The sequence below is a fragment of the Mirounga leonina genome, unplaced genomic scaffold (genome assembly GCF_011800145.1).
Source record: "Mirounga leonina isolate KUSES-001 unplaced genomic scaffold, KU_Mleo_1.0 Mir_114, whole genome shotgun sequence".
Taxonomy (NCBI): domain Eukaryota; kingdom Metazoa; phylum Chordata; class Mammalia; order Carnivora; family Phocidae; genus Mirounga; species Mirounga leonina.
Window position 1 is genome coordinate 720,894 of NW_023270265.1, and position 24,445 is coordinate 745,338.

At 40.8% G+C, this 24,445-nt stretch overlaps 1 protein-coding gene across 6 annotated transcripts in view; it reads right to left on the bottom strand.

Annotated features, from left to right (window-relative positions):
• The window catches only part of ASCC1 (activating signal cointegrator 1 complex subunit 1), a 108,939-nt gene that overhangs the window by 8,979 nt on the left and 75,515 nt on the right, over positions 1-24,445 (bottom strand). For 5 of the 6 annotated variants that reach the window (XM_035021262.1, XM_035021256.1, XM_035021234.1 and 2 more), the window contains exon 9: positions 19,805-19,890. The exons of the other annotated variant lie outside the window; for it this stretch is intronic. In XM_035021262.1, the coding sequence (XP_034877153.1) occupies positions 19,805-19,890 (86 nt within the window). The remainder of the gene's footprint in view (positions 1-19,804; positions 19,891-24,445) is intronic. 6 annotated transcript variants of the gene reach the window in all.

The window sequence follows — 24,445 nt, forward strand, 5'->3', positions numbered from 1 at the left end:
AATAAAAGACCTAACAGGAAAAATTTAAATTAAAAAAGAATCACGTCAAGGTATTTAAATCATGCTTTTTCTTCTCACTGTTGTTTCATAACAACTCCCTTGGGAATTTTGGAACCTAAACCATTTTCTTTCTGAAAACATTTCTTTCTCTTTCTCTCTCTCTCTCTCTCTCTCTCTCTCTCTCACACACACACACACACACACACACACACACACACACACAGCCCTGTTGTGCTGGAAGCCAGCATTTTTTAAGAAGCCTGCTGTAAAGGAACATAACAATGAACAGCTACACAAAACTACAAATATTTGATAAGTAAATAAAATTAGGATTTAAAACTTCAAATATTTGGGATACTACCTGCAAGCAATAAGTACCGATTTGGATGATTTAAAAAGAAAATTTTAAATCTAAGTAAATATAAATATGATGTTTGAGGAGCGCCTGGGTGGCTCAGTCAGTTAAGTGTCTGCCTTTGGCTCAGGTCATGATCTCAGGGTCCTGGGATCCAGCCCCTGTGTCGGGCTCCCTGCTCGCGGGGAACCTGCTTCTCCCTCTCCTCCTTGCTCGTGCTCTCTCTCACTCTCTCAAATAAATAAAATCTTTTTTTTTCAAAAAGTATAAGTATGACATTTGAAAACTGTTGTGCACACAGCTGCTGTCCTTTACTGAATACTCACAGTATCTTCAGAAAATGGAATAAACCTTCCCTTTCACCAAGTAAAGAGAGAAATGTGGACCAACAAGATGAAAGGTTTTGGTCTGTTAAAAATAAAAATAAAAAATAGGCCCCAAATGGAGTTACCTGTGCTAAGCCCCACAACAGCAAACCAAGACTTAATATCTAACCTAACTGGAGTTTCAGCCTCTCCCAGGAAAGTGACCTTTCACCAGTCAATCTGGAATTCCCTGGTCAGCACTGGTGAGCTCATCTGCCTGACAGACCCCTGCCCTCCCCTAAAGGAAGGTGACCTTGCCTGAAACAAACCACTTCTTGCTGGTTTTCCACCCCCATTCTTCTTATAGAAGCCTTTCATTTGGGACAGCTCCTTTCCATCTGCTAAGGTGGGATGCTGCTGGATTCACGAACCATTAAATACAGTCAATCAGATCTTCAAATTTGCTCAGGTGAATTTTGTTTTTTTAACAGGTCAAAACCAAGGCTTCCCTGACAGAGAAGTACAAGATAAAATCCAACCATCCTGTTGTCCCCTGTTCACAAGATCTGTGAAGCCTATCATTTCTTAGTTTGTTTGTGTTTGTTTCCTAGGGAGAACACAGAGGGAATTATTGATTTCTAGTAATGTCGTGGTATACACTGAAAGAAAACGAATAGTGAGATTTAAGAGCTAACTGTGGTCATTTTTCCTTGCATTCATTTCAGACTTTCTACGTCTTCCTCCCAGGCCCAGTGACACAACCACCAAAGACCAGAAGTAACTCCAGGTGTAACTAGGCTGCAAAGATGAGACTAAAAATCTCAGACATAGGTGGAAAGAGGGTGGAGAGGAGCCTTCTCGTATCTGTGACCTCAAGCCACAAAACTGAAGGAATGGTCAATCCTCAACAGTATAATGACAAACCTGTTGGGAATCTCTGCCCATATGGCTTCCCGAATTAGGCCTGTTCTCTTTCTTCTTTCTTAGACAACATAGTGGCCCCTCTCTCCAAAAATCTCTCCTTTACAGAAATCTAATTCTTTTACTGGGAGGCCTCAGTGAATGATGTGCTATCCAACACAACTTTACCAGGAGGAAATTCATTTCAAATTCCAAAATAAAGATCCCAAGTATCTAAGTCCTGTGAAATATATAATCATTCCTGGTATATTTGAGTTAAACTAACCCACAGAACATAAAGCAGTACAACTGAAAACAAGTACCGGTGTTCAATTAATGCAAGTATTTGGAAGGATGTACTGCGTCCCATTTCTCCAGAGGAAGGGATGCTTCCTATCGTTTTCATGTATGGCACTCAGACTTTTGAGACCCAAAGTAGAGGAAACAGGAATATCAAGTGCATGATACTTTGAGGTTTTCCCAGTGTTTTCCTTCCATAATCTGTTTTACCAAGTTCTATTTCTTACAATTACCCCCCAGGTTACAGATAAAAATAACAGTAAATAACACTATTTTGTACTTGATAACAATGCTTACCCACCTATCTCCCTATGGGATAAGGATGAATGGAAGAGAGTCTGACAAGCACTCAGAGCTCTGTAGGAAGGCATTCCCAGCATGAAGCCTTGCTGTGGTTAAATAACACCTTTCCTCTAAGGACCTAAAAGTATCTCACAAAGCTCATTAACCCTTCAAAAACTTGCTGTGATGTACACCAGAGCTGAATTTTATTATTTAAAAGAAAAGAACCAGACAGGCTAGGACCACTTACATTGTGATACAAATTTAAGAGCTCCCAGGCCCAGGCGCAGAACACAGGCCCAGAGAAGGCCACATCTACAAGGCAGTGTGTTATGTACGTCACAAGTTGAATAACAAATCTGTTCCAAAGAACACCAAGAGGGGCAGTTCCATTCTTGGGCCATGTGTATGCAATCAGTCCACAAAGAAACTGTTCACTTGGTTCTGTGTCCAAGAATGAGAAACAAATAATGTGAAAAGCTATCATCACAACCCTTGAGAGATCCTAACTGAAAAGCAACAAAACAAATAATGGTATATTTCAGAAGTGTTCTTCATGAAATTGGCCTCCACACACAAATGAAGACTTTAGGCCGTAGACAGAAAGTAATGGACACCAGACTAAAACTATAATAGGTTTTAACAATATCACAGCTCTACATATGTCACAGTACTAATCTCACTTAGAATCAGGATCACAAATAAGGGTTTCTTCCACAAGTAAGTTTTGTCTCAAAGTTTTGTTAAAATTCCCCTAACCTGGGCGCCTGGGTGGCTCAGATGGTTAAGCGTCTGCCTTCAGCTCAGGTCATGATCCCAGGGTCCTGGGATCAAGTCCCGCATCGGGCTCCCTGCTCCTTGGGAGCCTGCTTCTCCCTCTGCCTCTCTCTCTCTGTGTGTCTCTCATGAATAAATAAAGAAAAAATCTTTGAAGAAAAAAAAAAATTCCCCTAACCTAAAAAAATGATTCTGAATTTCTGCTAAGGTACCATGCAGTTCAAATTCTCAAGCCTTTCTATACCTTGCATGTTTCTTCTGGCTACATGTGACATCACTTCTGAAGAGAGTAAATGTGGAAGATAGGAAGACAAGAAGGAAAATGGAGATCCAACACATCCAGGGGTCAAAAAAAGCCTCCCATCTGCTTTTAAGATATTCATGAAGACTGTACTCATATGGATTCTTTCTAAAGATCATAAAAGAACACAACTGAGCCTATTCATATGAAGCCATGTTCCTCTACATATAGACAAAATACATACAACTTTGTCTGAAAACCAGAGGCAGAAACTTCTTTTCTATTGAGAGGTCAAAATGATTCTTAGCGCAAACTAGACTTTCATGCTTTCCTGTCAATGACCACAGAGCCACTCTTTCCCCCCGTTTCTCCATCTTTAAACAGGGACAATGCTTTATAAGGATGTGCTGCACTGCAGCAAGATAAATCATAAGACAGAATTCTGAGCTCTGGTTATGACTGTCACTTATGGCCTATAACCATTAACCCATCATTAGAGGAACCAAAAAGCAGAGTTTCCTTTAAAGATAAAAAGGAAAAGGTTTAGTAGGAACTCTGACAGCTTCGAGCCTCTGCAATCGTCATCTGGTCTCAGAGGGCTGTAGTATTCTTAAAGACTGGCATAGGAACATTGCCTTCAGAATAAAGAAAGACTGGAATAAGGATACCTACTGCAGAATAAAAGACAATGTGGCTGGCAGGTACTTACTATCCTCGAATCACCTCCAAATACAGCCCTAACTCTGCCCAAGATGCCACTTTTAATCTGAAACCTCAAGTTGCAGTGATCAAATGGCGAGAGAGCCAATAATAATAGCTAATAATAGCCAATAAAAAGAGGACATAATGTACTTCCATAAACGCCTGGGGCACAATGCATCCAAGGAGCAAGGTGAAGGCCAGACTGTGGGAGGAGTAGCCCCTGATGTCATCGGTTGCCTGTATCAGGAAAGCAGCAAGAAGGCTGGAAATCAGTGGACCAGCTGCAGTTCTTCAGCCCACTGGCATATCCCTCTTGCTTCATGCGTCTCCATTAAAGGAATGCCAAAAGCCTGCCTGTCCCTGGGGCACAAGTCCCATCCCCAGTGCCTGAAATGGCACCGAAACACTATGAGGCTCCTTTCACAGAACGGGGACGTGAACATGGAAGTCCTTCATTCATTCTGCTCTCCCAAACCACCTGCTTGTCTTAGCTGCAGTGAGCAGGAGGAATGCTAACAGCACCACTTAAGGAGGCGCCAGGCAGAAGCCAGACGAACAGAGCCAGGGAATAAAGGCTTCAAAACTTCCCTCAAATAATCACTCAGGGTTGCACTTTTGAATGTTTGGCCTGAGCCTCACTGCTGACATAAGGATTATCAAGTTTAGTTTAAGACTCTGCTGGTAAGGCCAAATGACCTATTAGAGAGTGAATTAAAACAGCTATATACAAACAGGATGCCAGGCAGTTCTGCTGAGCACCTCAATACTCAAAATGCCAAGGGACTTCCTCTCCCTGCAGAGCTGTTTAATTTTAAAAAGCAGCAAAAAAAATGTGGGGTGGAGGTAGGAGGAAGGAAGAGGGAAGAGGCCATGCTGACGGGGCTCCTGAGCCTAGACCTGACATTGGCACACAACAGCACGCTCTGCCCTGTTCCACAGCAGCAGGAAGAATTCGCGTCAGAGATGGGCAGCTGGGAGTTGGGTTTGCTACAAAATCTGTTCCAGTGAAAGCCTCGCCTCGGGGCATGGATACTGCTGTGTCAGCAGGGCAAAACTGCCCCTGGTGGCTCCAGGCTAGTGCAGACCCTTCAATGCCCCCAGTAGGTGTCTTTTCAGAATGAATCTAGGTAAGGTTTCTGCAGATAAATCCTTCCCCTCAGAAGGCCTCCTCATGCTCATTCAAATAGGTCACCACTCTTTTACTTTCAGTCTGGTCATCTTCTCTCAGGTATTATTCATAATTGTCCCTCACACACATGCAACAGAAGATGTTTGATCTTGTATTACGTATCAAACAGGAAGTGCAAGTCAGCAGAAAGAAACCCCGGAAAGGGAGCAGTGGGGACAGGAGCAGAGACGGTTTCTTCTTGGCCTGGCGGTCTCTAGGCACGTGGCTTGAGGGAGCCTGGGCATAAAGGGGCTGACTACTGTGCCAAGCAACAAATTCAGAAAGAGAACAAAGTGAGAGAGGAGAAAACAAGGCCATCAGGCCCGGCCCAGCTCCATTCCAACTTTTCCAACATGAGAACAGCATCCAGAAGTTAAAGAGCAAATCAGATCAACATCAGATCATGGCAAGAGTATCCATACAAAATCGGAGGGGTAGATGAACCATGAGAGACGATGGACTCTGAAAAACAAACAGGGTTCTAGAGGGGAGGGGGGTGGGAGGATGGGTTAGCCTGGTGGTGGGTATTGAGGAAGGCACATTCTGCATGGAGCACTGGGTGTTGTGCACAAACAATGAATCATGGAACACTTCATCTAAAACTAATGATGTAATGTATGGGGATTAACATAAGAATTAAAAAAAAAAAAAGAGTATCCATACATATAGGTAACAATTGTCCAAATAATAGGTGGGGTGGTGACTGCTCCCTGGAAGATGGGAGAGAGGGGGCCACACATGATCTTGGATTTTCAACGAAGTCATCTTATTACAGAGGGAGATAGGAGATACTGCGTCCTCTGTCAGAACCCCACAGAACCTCCCCCAATAGCACCACTATAGCATTACATATGAAGACACATACCTGGTTGTCTATAATTCAGTTCAGATGGTCTCCTTCCCCTCTGCACAGGGCTTATGTCAAATAAGCAAAAGGCCTTGGGAGAGGGATACGATTATCATCCCCCCCACCACACCTGAGGAATTACAAGAACAAGACCCCTACAATTTAAGAAAGTGGTATCAATGTTTAAACTTTGAATTGGTGTTCTGGTTGACTTAAATCCTGTGTTTTCACTTTTAATTTGTAATAATAATGTTTGCATTTGAGCACGAATTGCAAAACTGTTTCATCACTGGGATAAAGGAAAAAGGACATTGTTTCTTTTTTTTTTTTTAAAGATTTATTTATTTATTTATTTATTTATTTGAGAGAGAGAGAGAGAGAATGAGAGAGAGCACATGAGAGGGGGGAGGGTCAGAGGGAGAAGCAGACCCCCTGCCGAGCAGGGAGCCCGATGCGGGACTCGATCCAGGGACTCCAGGATCATGACCTGAGCCAGAGACAGTTGCTTAACCAACTGAGCCACCCAGGCGCCCGAGGACATTGTTTCTTAATTAGTCATCAACTTAATAAGTTTCCTGGCATAGTGGACTTCACTCTTATTTCTTTGATCTCTTCGCACCAATGTCCTCTAATAACACTTAGACATTGTTGGCACCAAGCCACACAATCGAACATGGTTCCACTTGGTCTGGTCTCTCAACAACAGGCTGCTTTAAAGAAGACAATGCCCTGTTACCATCTCTGGGTACAGATTTATATTCGGCTACTGGTTTGTCTATACTGTAGCTAAAAACACACAATGGAGTATATATACACAGTAGACTATTATTCAGTCTTAAAAAGAAACAAAATCCTGATACATGCTACAACATTGATGAACCTTGAAAACATGTAGCTGTAATAAGGCAGAAACAAGGGGCGCCTGGGTGGCTCAGTTGGTTGGGCGACTGCCTTCGGCTCAGGTCATGATCCTGGAGTCCCTGGATCAAGTCCCTCATCGGGCTTCCTGCTGGGCGGGGAGTCTGCTTCTCCCTCTGACCCTTCCCCCCTCATGTGCTTGCTCTCTCTCATTCTCTCTCTCTCAAATAAATAAATAAAATCAAAAAAAAAAAAAATAAGGCAGAAACAAAAGGACAAAATATTACGCGATTCCACTTATACGAGATACCTACAGTAGTAGTCAAATTCACAGAGCCAGAAAGCAGATCGGTGGGTGCCAGGGGCTAAGGGGAGAAGAGAATGAGCAGTCACTGTTTAATGCGTGCAGGGTTTCAATTTCAGATGATAAGAAAGATCTGGAGATGGACGCTGGTGATGGTTGCACAACAATGTGAATGTACTTAATGCCCCTGAATTACACACTTAAAATTGGTTAAAATGGGAAATCTTATGTATATGTCACTACAATTTAAAAAAAATACAATGGACCCCAAATGAACCATAACCCAACTCACTTCACTTGTGAACTGTACCCCAAATGATATGACTGGATCCCTAGAAATGACTACATAAGAGGGATGAATATTTCCCACAAGAGTGGCATTCTGTTCAGAGTTCACAGGAGTAATCAGAGGGACCAAAGACAACAGAGTATTTATTCTCCCTCCCCCAAATATGCCAAGAGTCTAGCCTAGTGTTTTATATGCAGTAGATCTTCAAGGAAATATTTATTTTCTATTGTCACCGTCTTTGCCAAACCGTGGCCTCTATCTTGTCACTATGCAGGTTAGACCCTTCCAAAGCCATCATCCCCTGCCTCAGCTGAGACAACACATACATGTATTCCAGAACCACTACAAAGATGAATAACCAATAAACATAAATTCAAAAGAGAGTGAAGGGAGAAAAAAAAAAAAATATCGTGTACGAACAGACAGCAACAGGCCAGAGAAGGAGCATCATTCTAGGATGAATGTTGGCTCTGTCAAAAATCAGCCAAGTGCTCGTTTTCCAGTTTCATGTTAATGATGGTTTCACCTCACTGACAGTCATGTCTTTGGTTGCCCTCATTAGTGTTTTAAGACTTCACTTTCCAGGCAAAGCGACACGTAAAACAAAAGCAGAGGAAAAGTTTTGGTAAAATACTGCTTAGGCATGAATCTTCCCCCTGGCTCCCACCTCACCCCAATAGCTTAAAACCAAACTGAAGCATTTCAAACTGCACTTTTATCTCTGATGCTTGAAAAAACTGCCCAATCACCTGGCAGAAGTATTTCACGTCTTTTCATATACAGTATGTTATTTCTATTACTAGCAAAATATGAAAAAGCCCCTAATGATTTCCTGAAATCTCCCATTTTCATGAGTTTTGTTTTCCAACCATCAAGAATGGAGGTGGAGCCATATTTTATCACTAGAGCAAAATAATAGTGGCCGTATTTTGACAAGATGTCTTGTCCCAGGCTGTTCTTAAACTTCAGGTTTTTCTGATATTCATGCTAATTATAAAATCTGCACAATTTATTTACAAGAGCAGTGTTCTTTATTTCTCATTCAATAATTTTTATTAATATACTCTGTAATAAGGCATAAATGAAATGGCAAAAGAAATCATTGTTTATCTTTCAAGTTAATGAATGTGTACCACAGAGAAACATAAAATTAGTCTTGGATACATTCTGAAATAAAAGGAAGTTAAGTGTAAATTCAAGTTCACTATGATCCATATCAGCTGATTCTTGCTATGTGGACTATTAAAGCTGCAATCAAATTTAACTGAAAAATGAACTTCACTTATTAACAGAGGATGGTCAGTTACGAGCTATAGGTATATTTAATTTGGGGCTTTTTCTTGAATTTAGTAAACTCATTTAAAAAAAAGAAATAGGGGCGCCTGGGTGGCTCAGTCGTTGAGCGTCTGCCTTCAGCTCGGGTCATGGTCCCAGGGTCCTGGGATCGAGCCCCGCATCGGGCTCCCTGCTCAGCGGGAGGCCTGCTTCTCCCTCTTCCACCCCCTCTGCTTGTGTTCCCTCTCTCCCTGTGTCACTCTCTGTCAAATAAATAAATAAATAAATCTTAAAAAAGAAATAAATAAAAGAAATAAAAAAAGAAATAAACAGCGATGACTGGGTGGCTCAGTTGATTAAGCGTCTGCCTTCGGCTCAGGTTTTGGGTCCTGGGCTCGAGCCCTGCATGGGGCTCTTCTGCTCAGTGGGGAGTCTCCTTGTCCCTCTCCCTCTGCCCTCCCCCTGGCTCATGCTCTCTCTCACTCGTGCTCTCTCTCTCGCTCATGCTCTCTCTCAAGTAAATAAAATCTTTAAAAATAAAAATAAACGTTTGCTAGAAAAGATTCAAGTAAATAGAAATTCAATAGGATTGACTGCTAACAGAATATTTATGACATAATTAGTATAACTTGAGGGTCTATTAAATATGAGCATCATATCTAATCATAAAGAAGTTGTGTTGAGAGAAATAAAAGAAAATTAAACTAAACTCTAACCATTTAGGTGTCAGCAAACTTTTCCCATAAAGGGCGAGGTGTCCATATGGCATCTGTCACAACTTCTCAACTCTGGCCCTGTGGCACTAAAGCAGTCAGACGTGCATAACCAAACGAGGGTGGCCGTGTTCCAATAAAACTTTATTTATGGACCATGGCATTTGAATTTTACATGATTTTTACATGTCCTGAAATATTACTCCTTTTGATTTTTTCAACCATTAAAAAAACATAAAAAACATTCATAGTTTGAGGGCCATATGCAAAACAGGGGGCAGGACTTAGCTGGCCCTCAGACTACAGTTTGCTGGCCCTGCTCTAAGAGTTTACAATCTCAAGTATGGGGTTAAAAACTATCCCCTTTGGCAAACAGAAAATCTTTTTCTTATCCTCCTCCAAAATCTGATTTCTGTAAAAAACAGTTTTAGTCAGTTAATCTGGAAAAGCTAGCTGAGTGCTTGCTAGGTGCAAGAAAATTGCTAAACACTGGGGAGCACGTGACAGGTCTCTGCAAGATCAAGGTGAGGAGAGGAGGGAAGAGTGTCATGGAGGGGGATGGGCCTTACCAATACACATAGAGGGACTATCTGTACTTGAAGAATGAGTAGAATTTGCACATAACAAGATTTCAGTAAAAGAGAAACAGAGAGATAAGGACAAAACCTTAGAAAGTAGCCCTACAAGGCAGTGAATTAAAAAAAAAAAAAAAAAAAAGTAGATTCAGTGGCAGGGAAAAAACCAGGAGCGCCAATGGCCACTGAAGCCAAGAGAAGAGAACATTTGAAGGAGAAAAGGGCTTAATACTCTCAGTGTGGTTACTGGGAAAAAGTAAAAGTAGGTCAAGGCACTAAACAAACAGGGCCACCGGTGACCTTTTACAGTGTTGTTTCAGTTCAACAATAGAGGAGAGAACTAGGTTTCAGGGAATTAAATAGGGAATAGTCTGAAAAGGATGACAGCAGGAAGAATGGTTTTTTAGAGAAATGAACTCTCATTTCTTCAAACAAAAAACACTCTAATGAAAGATACTGTTACCGGGGCGCCTGGGTGGCTCAGTTGTTAAGCATCTGCCTTCGGCTCAGGTCATGATCCCAGGGTCCTGGGATCAAGCCCCGTATTGGGCTCCCTGCTCAGCAGGAAGCCTGCTTCTCCCTCTCCCACTCCCCCTGCTTGTATTCCCTCTCTTGCTGTGTCTCTCGCTGCCAAATAAATGAATAAAATCTTTAAGAAAAAAAAAAGAAAGATACTGCTACCTTCTAGTAGCTTACTCTAATATGAAACATTCTACTTAGAGAGTTGTTCCTTACATTAAACTTTTATACCCTTTGAGATCAAATGGCCCAAATTTTGCGATAAGATCAACAATTAATAAAAGCTGCATCTATCTTAAACAATGAAACAAAACACAGCCAAGACTTCAATAAACTCTTCTGGAAGGTAGTTATCAAAAAAAAAAAAGTATACACACAGGGCGCCTGGGTGGCTCAGTTGGTTAAGCTACTGCCTTCGGCTCAGGTCATGATCCTGGAGTTCCTGGATCGAGTCCGGCGTCGGGCTCCCTGCTCTTCTTTTGATTTCACTCTCTGCCTAGTAATATTCCTCCAAGGAACTTTGCCCCCCAAAATGGCCAGTACACAAAGATAACTGGGCCTGTGAGGAGACCATTCCCCATAAGCAAACAGACATCTAAAACTCAAAGACACGAGATACTGGAGTCATGAGACTTAGGCTGAAAACAGCTATGTTTACTGTGTTCAGAGAAATTAAAAGCCAAGCTTAACCCTCCCCCCTCTCATGGTCTCTCTATCTCATTCTCTCTCTCAAATAAATAAATAAAATCTTCAAAAAAAAAAAGTTATTAAAAAAAAAAGTATACACACACACACACACACACGCAACAAATGGCTAGGGTCCCTATCCCTCTCCTAAGTGCACGTCTGTCTTTCCTTCTTTTAGAAAATTTTATTTTGACAGTTTCATACTTATAGCAAAGTTCTAAGAATAAGAATAGTAAAAAGAATTCCTGGATACCTTTTATCCTTCTTTCTTATCACCTACTTTAAGAAACACATTCTTAAAAAAAAAAAAAAGAAAGAAACACATTCTTTAGCTGAATTTCCTGTTTTGTTTTTTGTTCTTTGTAATGTAGGTATTGCCAACAAATTCCAGCCATTCCGTTTTGGGTTTTTTTTAAGATTTTTATTTATTTAGGAGCGCCTGGGTGGCACAGTGGGTTAAGTGTCTGTCTTTGGCTCACGTCATGATCCCAGGGTCCTGGGATGGAGCCCCGCATCCGGCTCCCTGCTCAGCGGGGAGTCTGACTGTCCCTCTCCCACCGCTTGTGTTCCCTCTCTCTGTCTCGTGCGCGCACACTCTCTCTAATAAATAAATAAAATCTTTACAATTTATTTAATTGAGAGAGAGTGAGAGAGATCACAGAGGAAGAAGGAGAAGCAGACTCCCCGCTAAGACAGGGGAGCCGAAGGCAGACGCTAACCAACTGAGCCATCCAGGTGCCCCAATTCAGTTTAAAAACTACTGGGGGCCTAGTAGTTTCATTAAGTTGTCTGTGACGCAGTCACAAGTTGTAGGAAAGAAAAGTACAATATAAGCTCAGTTCACAGAACTCCTGTTTGGGACTCCTGTGCTCCTTGATCAGTGAGTTGAGGTCTTTCATCAGCTCTGCCCTGGTCTTTCTCTCTTCTCCTTCTGGGACTCCGACTAAATGCAAGTTAGTTAGATATTCTCACTCTGTCCTACATGTCTCTTATCCTCTCAGCTCCAATTTTTACCTTTCCCTCTGTCCATGCACCACGTTCTGGATGATTTCTTCTGACCTAACTTCCAGCCCACTCCATCTCTTCAGCTATGCCTACTTTGCTGCTAAACCTATCCACTGAGCTCCTAATTTCAGTTATTGCATTTTACAGTTCTAGCATTTCTATTTGATTTTTAAAACTGCTACGTCCCTTTGCTTTTGTAACAGTTCCCAATTACCTGATAACAATTTTAAGCTTGGCTTTTAATTTCTCTGAACACAGTAAACATAGCTGTTTTCAGCCTAAGTCTCATGACTCCAGTATCTCGTGTCTTTGAGTTTTAGATGTCTGTTTGCTTATGGGGAATGGTCTCCTCACAGGCCCAGTTATCTTTGTGTACTGGCCATTTTGGGGGGCAAAGTTCCTTGGAGGAATATTACTAGGCAGAGAGTGATGAAACTGTCTTCTGGAGAGGATTTTTCTTTGCAACTGCCAGGTGCCTCGGGGCACTCCCAGTCTACAGCCTTCTTCATCCAAGTTCAAGAACTCATGCTCTCTCTACTTTCTCCTTAGAGCATCTTTTTGTTTTTTTCACCTGTAATTCTTTTAGGATCTTTTTCTTTTCCGTTTAGAATCTTTATAGTTAATTTTTACACTGCTCAAGGATCCTCTTTGTCATATTTTTCCCTTATATTTCCATGTCTTCACCTTTGCCAGAGATTTTAACTTTATCTTCCAATGCTTAATTGAATATATGTGCGTTTTATATATATAAATTTATATAAACTATATATTATATAAATTTATATATATAAAAAATATATATAAATATATATGTAATTTCCATGGAGTCTCTTATTCTCTAATTGACCTTTTCCACATCTTAACTTGATGAGTGAAATTCTTCAGAAAGTTGTATGTTTGCTCCTCTAACACATTTCTTACTTCACATGATTATCAAGAATAATGTGACGGGGCGCCTGGGTGGCTCAGTTGGTTAAGCAACTGCCTTCGGCTCAGGTCAGGATCCCGGAGTCCCAGGATCGAGTCCCACATCAGGCTCCCTGCTCAGCAGGGAGTCTGCTTCTCCCTCTGACCCTCCTCCCTCTCATGCTCTCTGTCTCTCATTCTCTCTCTCGCAAATAAATAAAATCTTAAAAAAAAAAAAAAAAAAAAAAAAAAAGAATAACGTGACTACTTTCAATGCTATGGAGAAAAACTATTACAAAATACTAGTATGTCCAAGGGAACTGAACTTAGTGTTAACAGTGTATATGCATAAATAGCTTAGAGAGGAAGTGACATCTGTTTATTGATTTTACATAAAGATTAAAATTTCAAGTCACAGGGGCGCCTGGGTGGCTCAGTCGTTAAGCATCTGCCTTCGGCTCAGGTCATGATCCCAGGGTCCTGGGGTCGAGCCCCACATCGGGCTCCCTGCTCAGCAGGAAGCCTGCTTCTCCCTCTCCCACACCCCCTGCTTGTGTTCTTGCTCTCACTATCTCTCTGTCAAATAAATAAATAAAATCTTTAAAAAAAAAAATTTCAAGTCACAGAAATATTGGGTAGTAAAAACAACACCATAGCTATGGTGGTAGTGAGAGATAATAATTTTATTCTACATTTGATTTGCTGTTGTTTATCCTGATATAATAGTGCAACGGAACATTTAGTGACAGACTTTCAAAGAAAGCCTTTCTAAAAGAGTTGAGTTTTGCGGGGGCGAAAAAAGAATTCTAAAGAGCCACGTAACCAAGAAGTAATTTTCAGTAACAATATATAATACAGCTGAAAATTGAATTGGATAATGGATAATGTAAGACACAATGTTTTCTTCCTTAGAAATAATAGTTTCTGGGGTGCCTGGGTGGCTCAGTTGGTTAAGCATCCAACTCGTGATTTCAGCTCAGGTCATAATCTCAAGGTGGTGAGATTGAGCACACATCAGGCTCTGCAGTCAGCGGGGGAGTCTGCTGGAGATTCTCTCTCTCTCCCTCTGCCCTTCCCCCACTCTCGTGTATGCACGCTGGAGCACTCTCTAAAATAAATATTTTTTTTTCTTTTTTTTTTTTTTTTTTTTTTTTTTAAGATTTTATTTATTTATTTGAGAGAGAGAATGAGATAGAGAGAGAGAGCATGAGAGGGGGGAGGGTCAGAGGGAGAAGCAGACTCCTCGCGGAGCAAGGAGCCCGATGCGGGACTCGATCCAGGGACTCCGGGATCATGACCTGAGCCGAAGGCAGTCGCTTAACCAACTGAGCCACCCAGGCGCCCTAAAATAAATATTTTTTAAAGAAGAAATAACATAGTTTCTAAACACTAGTCTCTCTTTGCAGTCATTAATGGTTTTTTTTTTTTAATTTTATTTATTTATTTGACAGAGAGAGACACAGCGAGAGGGGGAACACAAGCAGGGGGAGTCGGAGAGGGAGAAGCAGGCTTCCCGCGGAGCAGGGAGCCCGACACGGGGCTCGATCCCAGGACCCCGGGATCATGACCTGAGCCAAAGGCAGACGCTTAACGACTGAGCCACCCAGGCACCCCCCCCTTTTTCTTTTAAGTAAGCTCCACACCCAACAGGGGGCTCGAACTCACGACCCCAAAATCAAGAGTCCCATGCTCTACTGACTGAACCAGCCAGGTGCTCCTAATATCCTTTTTAAAAAAATTACTATATAGTTCTCGACTCTTCCCTAGAAAAAAACAAAAATGAATTCAGCTTTTCAATACTCTGAAACAAAGTAGTCATTCAAAACAAGCATCTTCACTGAAAGTGTTTTTTTTTTTTTAAAGATTTTATTTATTTATTAGAGAGAGAATGAGAGAGAGCAAGCACATGAGAGGGGGGAGGGTCAGAGGGAGAAGCAGACTCCCTGCCGAGCAGGGAGCCCGATGCGGGACTCGATCCAGGGACTCCAGGATCATGACCTGAGCCGAAGGCAGTCGCTTAACCAACTGAGCCACCCAGGCGCCCCCTGAAAGTGTTTTTTAAGAATTTAATTGTGACTTTGTTACCTTAGGACAAACAAACTGGAGTTGGCCAGGGAGGGACAAGGGAGGTATGTTCTACTTTTTGACCTTGGTAGTAGTTACACTGTTCACTTCCTGATTATTTGTTAAACAGTATATATATATATATATTTCATGCCCTTTTCTATGTATATGTTTCACCAAAAAAGATAAAATAGTACATATTTTTAAATAGCTTCCTTAAGCAAATTAAATAAAGATCTCACTTAAATTTATTTATTCTACCTGTCCTTTTGTAAAGATGTTAAGGGGCAGATAGAACAAAAGCAAAAATGAATGAAATATTTGAGTTACTACCATTTACAGCTTTTGAGAAAAGTCACAACGTAGCTAAATTAAAACATATTTCCAAGTAAAGTATTAAAAATTAATACGTTTTAGAGGCGCCTGGGTGGCTCAGTCGGTTAAGCATCGGACTCTTGGTTTCAGCTCAGGGCATGATCTCAGAGTCCTGGATCAGCCTACGTTGGGGCGCCATACTCAGCAGGGAGTCTGCTTCCGCTCTCCCTCTCCCTCTGCCCCTCCTCCCCATGAATAAATAAATCTTTAAAAAAAACTTAATACGGGGGCGCCTGGGTGGCTCAGTTGGTTAAGCTACTGCCTTTGGCTCAGGTCATGATCCTGGAGTCCCTGGATCGAGTCCCACATCGGGCTCCCTGCTCGGCAGGGAGTCTGCTTCTCCCTCTAACCCTCCCCCCTCTCATGTGCTCTCTCTCTCATTCTCTCTGTCTCAAATAAATAAATAAAATCTTAAAAAAAAAAAAACAACTTAATACGGTTTAATAGCACCCATTCCCTCTTTCTCTAAATTTAAAGATTCCTATATATAAAATAGAAAAGGCACAAATTCATCTCCTTTTTATTTGGTTTATATTTTCCAGGATTTTTAAGTGTCTAAAGAAATGGCACTTTCATGGTGTCCTTTGATTCTGGGACCTATAACACTTTCTTTCTATTCCTTCCCAAATACATCAACTGTGCCTTTATTTGCATGACACCACCTCCTCTGGTGAGTACAAGCTAGGGCTCTGAAAACCCCTCTTCACTCTGCAGTTAGAAGCTATGCTTTCGAATAGTTAACACCATGCTCGTGTTCAATGTGCTGAGAGTACAGTTCTGGAACAGTGATTCTACGGCTTGAGGCCAGCTCAGAGGCCCCCCAAACAGACTGCCAATAAGACCACCTCTCTCTGCGAAGCTGGCAGGACTGATTGTCCTACTTGCAAGAGGGCAGTTATTTATAGCAGTGTGTCTTTAGGTCGGCATGGTTTCTCCAATTTCAAGTTTATCACTGCCTTATGGATAAACAAACAACATCATTGTTCCTATTTCTTAGATCAGAAATAGAAACTCTCTGAGGGGACGCTACCCTCTGAATTTGGCCTAGGTCTTCTTCCCTCATACATTCTCCTTTCAGAGCTGTCAGTCTTCCCTCACAACCCACCATAACTAAATATGTTCCTTTTCTGGTTCAAAAAACACAGGACAGTGATTCTTTAGTTGTCAGTTCTTCCAAAGTCCTTCTTAAGGTAAGAAAATTCTTATTTCAGCTAAGAATAACCCAACGCTGGTCTATTACCGCTGCAACAACTCTCAAAAGAGCAGTACAAAACCTCCCAAAGTCATTAAAGACTTTTTCTCTTTCTTATTAAGGCACCCAGAACACATAATATTCCACCAAGCCAAAAGGACTGATTCTCTTCATGGAGTAGAATAGCAATTGGCTGTTACTTATTAAATTCCTACAGCAATGAGCAATGATTTGCTTTCTCGTTTTGTTTCTCTTTGAATAGTAGATGAAGTTGATTTTTTTCCAAGGCTGCTTCTCATCACCAGCATTCCTGATCCTTGACCTATGCAGCTGTTAATATGCTACACACATATGCCTGGCCTCCTGAACAACCAGGGCGGTTAACCTTTCGGTTTTCTCCAAGTCAGTTCCTATCTTGTTAGTGAAATTGATGTTTTCTCCTTCTAAACATAGTAATTTTATCTGGTATAAAACTACATATATGATTCATTGGTTTTTATGAATCTTTTTCTCCCCAAGGGTTTCTGGGCCCATGGGTTCTCATGTTCTAATTGAGAAAGGCATGTTCATTCATGGTAATTCCAAAAGGTGGGCTACCATAGCTACTTCACAAACACAATTATTACCTCTTCTGCCTTTGGGCATGGGTAATTGTTGGAGGCCATGTTTTACCTTTATTTTCAAAGAAAAGTGAATTCCTTTGACTGAATGTAGGTGAAAGCTTACATTTTCTGCAGCTAATGATTAAAAAGTAAAATACTGGACACTGTATCAAAGCACACTTTGTTCTATCTGTGTTCAAAGGGACTTCTCCATATTCATAACTCACCCCGATCACTTTGTACTGTAATTGCCTATTAACCGTCTGTACTCCTCAAAGACAGGAAGCTCCTGGAAGGTAGGGACTGTATCATAATGACTGTTTTATCTGCAGGACACATGCTCTGGCAGATGGTATACACTCAGTAAGTACTTCTGTTGGTGTGTTAGTACTGCATTCAATTCAAGTCTAATTCTTAATTAGCCACAGTTTTAGACTAACTGGCACACACCATTGCCCCAACATTTATGAAATGACTTCTAATCAGACTTTATCACAGTTCAAACAGATATGCCCAACTTCAAATACCTAATGATCTCTACCTAAACACTAAGCATCTTTATGGGAGGCAACAGAAACAATGCTAACCCTGTGATTTGAATCTTTTTATTGATTCAGACTCAGCTACTAACTAGCAGTAACCTTTGGCAAGTCGCTTTAACCACACTGGATCTTGTGCCCTGAGAGACTGAAGCGGTAAAGTGGATTAAATGGTCTGGAAGTCCCTGGCTGAGCCCAGCTCTAAAACTCTGAGGAGGCATGAACCGGTGAGGGTACTACTAACATAGCAAGCCCTTGTTAACACTAGAGGGAGCTGCACCCATGTCATTACTGGGGTGGTGAGGAAGACTTCAAGGCAAAGTATCTTTAAATTGGAAGACTGGCTCTCCAGAGTGAGAGAAACGAAGTATCAGGCGAGAGACCCCTACCGTTCCTGCAGCCACCACACACGCTCTCTGCCATCACCTCCCTCTTACAGATGGCCCGGCACCTCACACTTGACTTTCATCAGCACACCTTCAGAGCTTTAATTCTGATTCCAAAAGAATCAAGGTGGCTTGAGTCCTTCCTATAGATTTCTTTCCCCATTCGGTCTACTTTCTTTCTTAATCAAACTAACAAAAACAACAAAAAAGCAAAGTGATTAATGCTATTATTGGAAAAGCCCCAGGAAATGAGATGGAGGAGGAGAAAGATTCATATCACACTGAAGCTAGGGGCCTGGGAAAATCAGTAAACTATAGCTGAATTCATTAGCAGCTTGCCACTCAAACCAAAGCTACCATAGCTACTTTGACAACAAGAGGAGCACTGAAAAAAGAGGAAAGATAGCAAGGAAAAGAAGAAATTGACATAGCTCTGCAGGGCAGGAGCCTGAATGCCTCCCTAAGAGGGAATCCGGTCACTGCCAGGCCGGGCTCTGCGGTAAGAAGTTTGCAGCTGCTGAAGTGATGTCATTAGAGGTAACGGGGTCACATTAGGCATTTGGCAAGAAAAATGCCAAGTGACCGGATAAGGCAATGGAGGATGGGGTGGGGAAGGAAAAAGAAAAAGCCTTTCTAAAGCTAAAGCTTATTCTGAAGTTATATACATACACTCTCCTCCCAGCTCCAAAAAATGTATGGCCTTGAAAAGGTATGACCTAGGGGCGCCTGGGTGGCTCAGTCGTTAAACGCCTGCCTTCGGCTCAGGTCATGATCCCGGGGTCCTGGGATCGAGCCCCGCCATCAGGCTCCCTGCTCCGTGGGAAGCCTGCTTCTCCCTCTCCCGCTCCCCCTGCTTGTGTTCCTGCTCACGCTGTGTCTCTCTCTGTCTTATAAATAAAATCTTCAAAAAAAAAAAAAAAGGTATGACCTAAACCATTATGGAACAAGTGAAATGAAGAATCCAAACCCCTCCATTGTATCAACTTCTGTTTCCGTGTGCCCAGAGGCACAAGGACATGCTAACCTGACAGAGACGGCATAAATCATGGATATTACAGAATGTGGTCTGTAGGAGAAACATAAATGCAATCCTGAAGAAGCCTTTTTATGGAAATTTCATAGATTAATTTAACACTCAGGAAGCAAAGCCTCAACTGTCAGAAAGAGACCACCTACTTTTCAAAACATGGGCTATTCCTGAGTAAAAACAGATTACAAAACAACTTTAGAGAGGGACTGTGGGTGAAGAAAAAAGTCTACTAGAACAAAACAAACAATTCTTTTTCACTTAAAAAAAAAATTGCAAACTCAGACCTCTAGAGGTAAAATACAGAGTAAAACTCACCAGGTTAAAATCAACGTATTCCTGTGAGTCCATGTAGTCAGGGTACTTGTTTCTGAACTCACCAATTTCAAGTACTCTAAGAGATATCACAGCTTCAACAGATTCAAAAAGATTTCTCTTCCTTTAGGACATTAAAAAATAATTTTTTTTTTTTTTTAGCCAGGCCTCTGAATCAATGATCCTCATGAGAAGCATGAGAAAAATATACTTTATTGTTAAAAGGAGAACGACTTGTTTTCCTCGTTTTAGGACACATACCAAAGGATTTCCAATTCACCCTGCTACGTACTGACCTTTAAAATGTTTCGCCCATCAAATGATTCTCTCTCCTTGAAGATGTATTTCCCATCCGCTGTGTAGAGATTGTACCTGCCTTCAGCTGTAAATATTTCAAAGATAATGTTATAAGAGAAGCTTGGGTTATTTACATTTGTTTTCTTTTGGGTTTCTATAGTACAACTAGCAAAATCTGTACTATCTGGAACATGGCTTAATAGGAGGGAAAAACATCAGTCTGAGTCAAGAGGCCCAGAGTCCAGCCTCAGCTCTGTCATCAATTCAGTATACATTTATTCATTCAACACCATCCAAGTACTCAAGGTACGTTACCTATGTAATTACCCATATTCTTTTTTTTGAAGCATAGTTGACATACAATGTTATATTAATTTCAGGTGTACAACATAGTGATTTGACAATTCTATACATACTCAGTGCTCACCATGATAAGTATAGCCACCATCTGCCACACACCATCTGTCATACAATGTTATTACAATATTACTGGCTGTCTTCCCTATGCTGTACTTTTCACCTCTGTAACTTATTTATTTTATAACTGGAAGTTTGTACCTCTTAATCCCCTTTACCTATTTTGCCAACGCCACCCCAATCTCCCCTCTGGCAACCACCAGTTTGTTCTCTATATTTATGCATCTGCTTTTGTTTTTTGTTTGTTTTTTAGATTCTACATATAAGTAAAGGGGTGCCTGGGTGGCTCAGTCAGTTAAGCATCTGCCTTTGGCTCAGATCATGATCTCAGGGTCCTGGGATCGAGCCCCAAGTCAGGCTCTCTGTTCAGCAGGGAGTCTGCTTCTCTCTCTCAAATAATAAATAAACAAATAATCTTTTTAAAAAATGTACAGATTCTATATATAAGTAAAATCATTTGGTATTTGTCTTTCTCTGATTTATTTCACTTTGCATAATATGCTCTTGGTCCATCCATGTTGTCACAAATGGCAAAGTTCATTATTTTTTTGGCTGAGTTGCATTCTGTTGGGTATGTATATACATGTACACACACACCCACACATCTTTACCAATTCATCAAAAAGACAAGAAATGACAAGTATTGGCAAGGACATAGAGCAAAAGGAACCTTCATGCACTGCTAATGGGAATGCAAACTGGAGCATGAGTATGAAGTTTCCTTAAAAAAAAGTAAAATAGAAATACCATACAATCCAGTAATTCCACTTCCATCTTTAAAGAAAATGAAAACACTAATTCAAAAAGATATATGTATCCCTATGTTTACTGCAGAATTATTTACAATAGCCAAGATATGGAAGCAGCGTAAATGTCCAACGGCAGATGAATGGATAAAGAAGATGTGGGGGTGTGTTTGTGTGTAAAATGAGCCATATTCTTAGGCAAATTATGTCTCCTCTATGGACCTCAGTTCATTTACACAGTTACAGGTTAAGACTAGGTGATCTCCAAAGGTTCCTTGTGGTCTAAAAACCCAAGATTTGTATAAGCTATATGCATTTTTAAGTATGTAAAAATATACAAAAATTCACACATTAAGTACTCAAAATGCTGGTGACATTGATTTGGGTTGCAACCAACATGAAGTGGGTTGGTTTAAGGACTCCCTCCAAATGAGAGAACCCCTTTCAGTTGCAATCAAAGGTATCTTTACAGACATTCTACACAGAAATGCAGCAAATCTATGACCCTGTATTAATTTAGCTTGCTTATCCCAAAAGACATCCTTAAAGTATAGCAGGAAAAAGGATTTCAAAGGAAAGGGATGACAGGTAAGAAAGAGTGAAACACCTTATTCTATGCCCTTTTCAAGTAAAAATTCAACCAGAGAAGAATCCAAGGTATAGGAAATTCAAAGCATCCTTAAGAAACATTTAACCCTCAGAGTATTTTCTAAAATATCAACCCTTTCTTGCCCACCAACAGACACTCAAAAATATTTGTATTTCCACTTCTGATATGCTCTTTTACTATATATATCGATGGAGACTACCAAGTCAGAATTGGTAAAGTATATCTAGGCCGCTAACGCCATGAGCACAATATATGTTAGCCAGCCCACTGGAATTACACTTCAGTAACTTCTCATGAGAGAGTATTCTCTTAATCAAAGATCCCAATACCATGTATATTTCACAAATTAAAAACAGGTCCCCTGTTAAGAGATGTGAAACTTTAAAGATTCATTTATTTATTTGAGAGAGCGAGAGCATGCACGTGCATGCACACTTGGGGGGGGGGGCGGGGAGAGGGGCAGAGGGAGAAGGAGAGAAAATCCCAAGCAGACTCTGCACTGAGCACACAGCCCGAAGTGGGGCTCAATCTCACGACCCTGAGATCATGACCTGAGTCAAAACCGAGAGTCAGACACTCAACCCACTCTGCACCACCCAGGTGCCCCAAGAGGCGATGTGAAACTTTAAAGTAAATCCATACTAAACAAATATCAATTAAAAAGCAGTAATGAGGAGCACCTGGGAGGCTTGGTCAGTTAAGCGTCCAACCCTTGATCTGAGTACAGGTCTTGATCTCAGGGTCCTGAGTTCAAGCCCCTCATTGGGCTCCATGCTGGGCATGGAGCCTACTTAAAAAAAAAAAAAAGGCAGTCATGATACCTGAAGATTGAAATGGTTTTTTTGTGAGGGCGGAGGAAGAGATTATCTTAAGCAGGCTCCACACCCAACGCAGAGCCCCACGCAGGGCTTGATCTCACAAGTCTGAGATCATAACCTGAGCCAAAATCAAGTGCTGGATGCTTAACCAACTGAGCCACCCAGGCGCCCCTGAAGACTGAAATGCTTAATGATAGGTTCAAAACCTGTAAGTTGCATTAGCCATCAGGGAAAAGCAAATCAAAACTAAAATGAGATACTACCTCACATCTAAAATGATGGCAATAATCAAAAAGATAGATAATAACGAGTGTTAGCAAAGATGTGGAGAAAATGGAACCCTCGTTCACTGCTGGTAGGAATGTAAAGTGGTGCAGTCACTTTGGAAAACAGTCTGGAAGTTCCTCAAAAAGTTAAACACTGGTTACCATAGGACCCAGAAATTTCAATCTTAAGTATATACCCAAGAGAAGTGAAAAGATATCCCCATACAAAAACTTGTAATTGTTCAGAGCAGCATTAACTCTAATAATCAAAAAGGAGAAACAATACAAATGTCCATCAACTGAGGAATGGATAAAATGTGGTATATCCACACAATGGAAGATTATTTAGCACTAAAAAGGAAATGAGGTATAATACATGTTATCACATGGATGAACCCTGTAAACATTAGGCTAGGTGAAAGAAACCAGTCACAGAACATCACATATTGCATGAGTCTATTTATACAAAATATCCAGAAAAGGCAAATTCATAGGACAGAAAGTAGACTGATGGTACCTAGGACTAAAACTTTAGGAGGAAATGAGGAGTCACACTGCCAATGGGGTTTCTGATGAAAATGTTCTAAAACTGATCATGGTAATGGTTGTGTAACTCTGACTACACTAAAAATCACTGAATTACATTATTTTTATTTTGTTATTTTTTTGAAGATTTATTTATTTATTTGAGGGAGGGAGAAAGCGTGTGTGCATGTGTGCACATGTGAGCAGGGAGAGGGGCAGAGGGAGGGGGAAAGAGAGAACCTCAAGAAGACCTCCCACCAAGTGCATAGCGCGATGTGGGGCTCAATCTCACGACCCTGAGATAATGACTTGAGCCAAAATCAAGAGTCGGATGCTCAACCGACTGAGCCACCCAGGCGACCCTGAATTATATATTTTAAATGAGTGAATCATATAATATGTGAATTGTACCTCAATAAAGGTGTTATATTCAAACTACCTCTAAGTAGGAAAGGATAACTAGACTGTGTGAGGCGAATGTGATAACCACTACACTACGGAGGATAACTAGACGTGAACACAGAACATTTTCTTACATAGAGCTCTACTGCTAATAGAATATAAATCTGGATCCACACAATTTAGAAGATACAGATTCCCGCATAATTCAACTCTTTTATGTCAAAAGGTTATTAATAATGGAATATCTTAGGAGTTCTGAAGTAAGATTTAAAGACTAGGACATTTTCAGAATGTACTGCTGATAGCATTAAATGTCTAATAAAATACTGTCTATACCTGCACTGTCCGAATTAGTAGCCTCTAGTCACATGTGATTATTTAAATTTAATTAATTTAATTAAAATGAAAAGTTTACTTCCTCAGCCTCACCAGCCACCTCTGCTCAATAACTACATGTGGATAGTGGCTACCATATTGGACATCACAGGTACAGAATATTTCCATCATCACAGGGAGTTCTACTGGATGGTACTGGATACAATATATCTTCTGAACCAAAGAATTTAGAGTATACTCTAGAGCTCTAGAACTTTACATAGTGATGTTAAAATGTACATCACCTCAGAGGATCTAAGTATATTTCCAAACTTAAAACTGACCATCCAGAACAAAATAAATACCACAAACTCCTTTAAATGTTCCCACTGGACAAGGTACATACATATACAAATATAAAATAGTCCAGAAATTTTTTCCCAAAAATTCCAAATATTCTTCTGCAATACTACTACCCAAATGAAAAAAAAAAAGTATTCCATCAGAACAAGTATAGAGTTTTGGATTCTTTTTTTTTTTT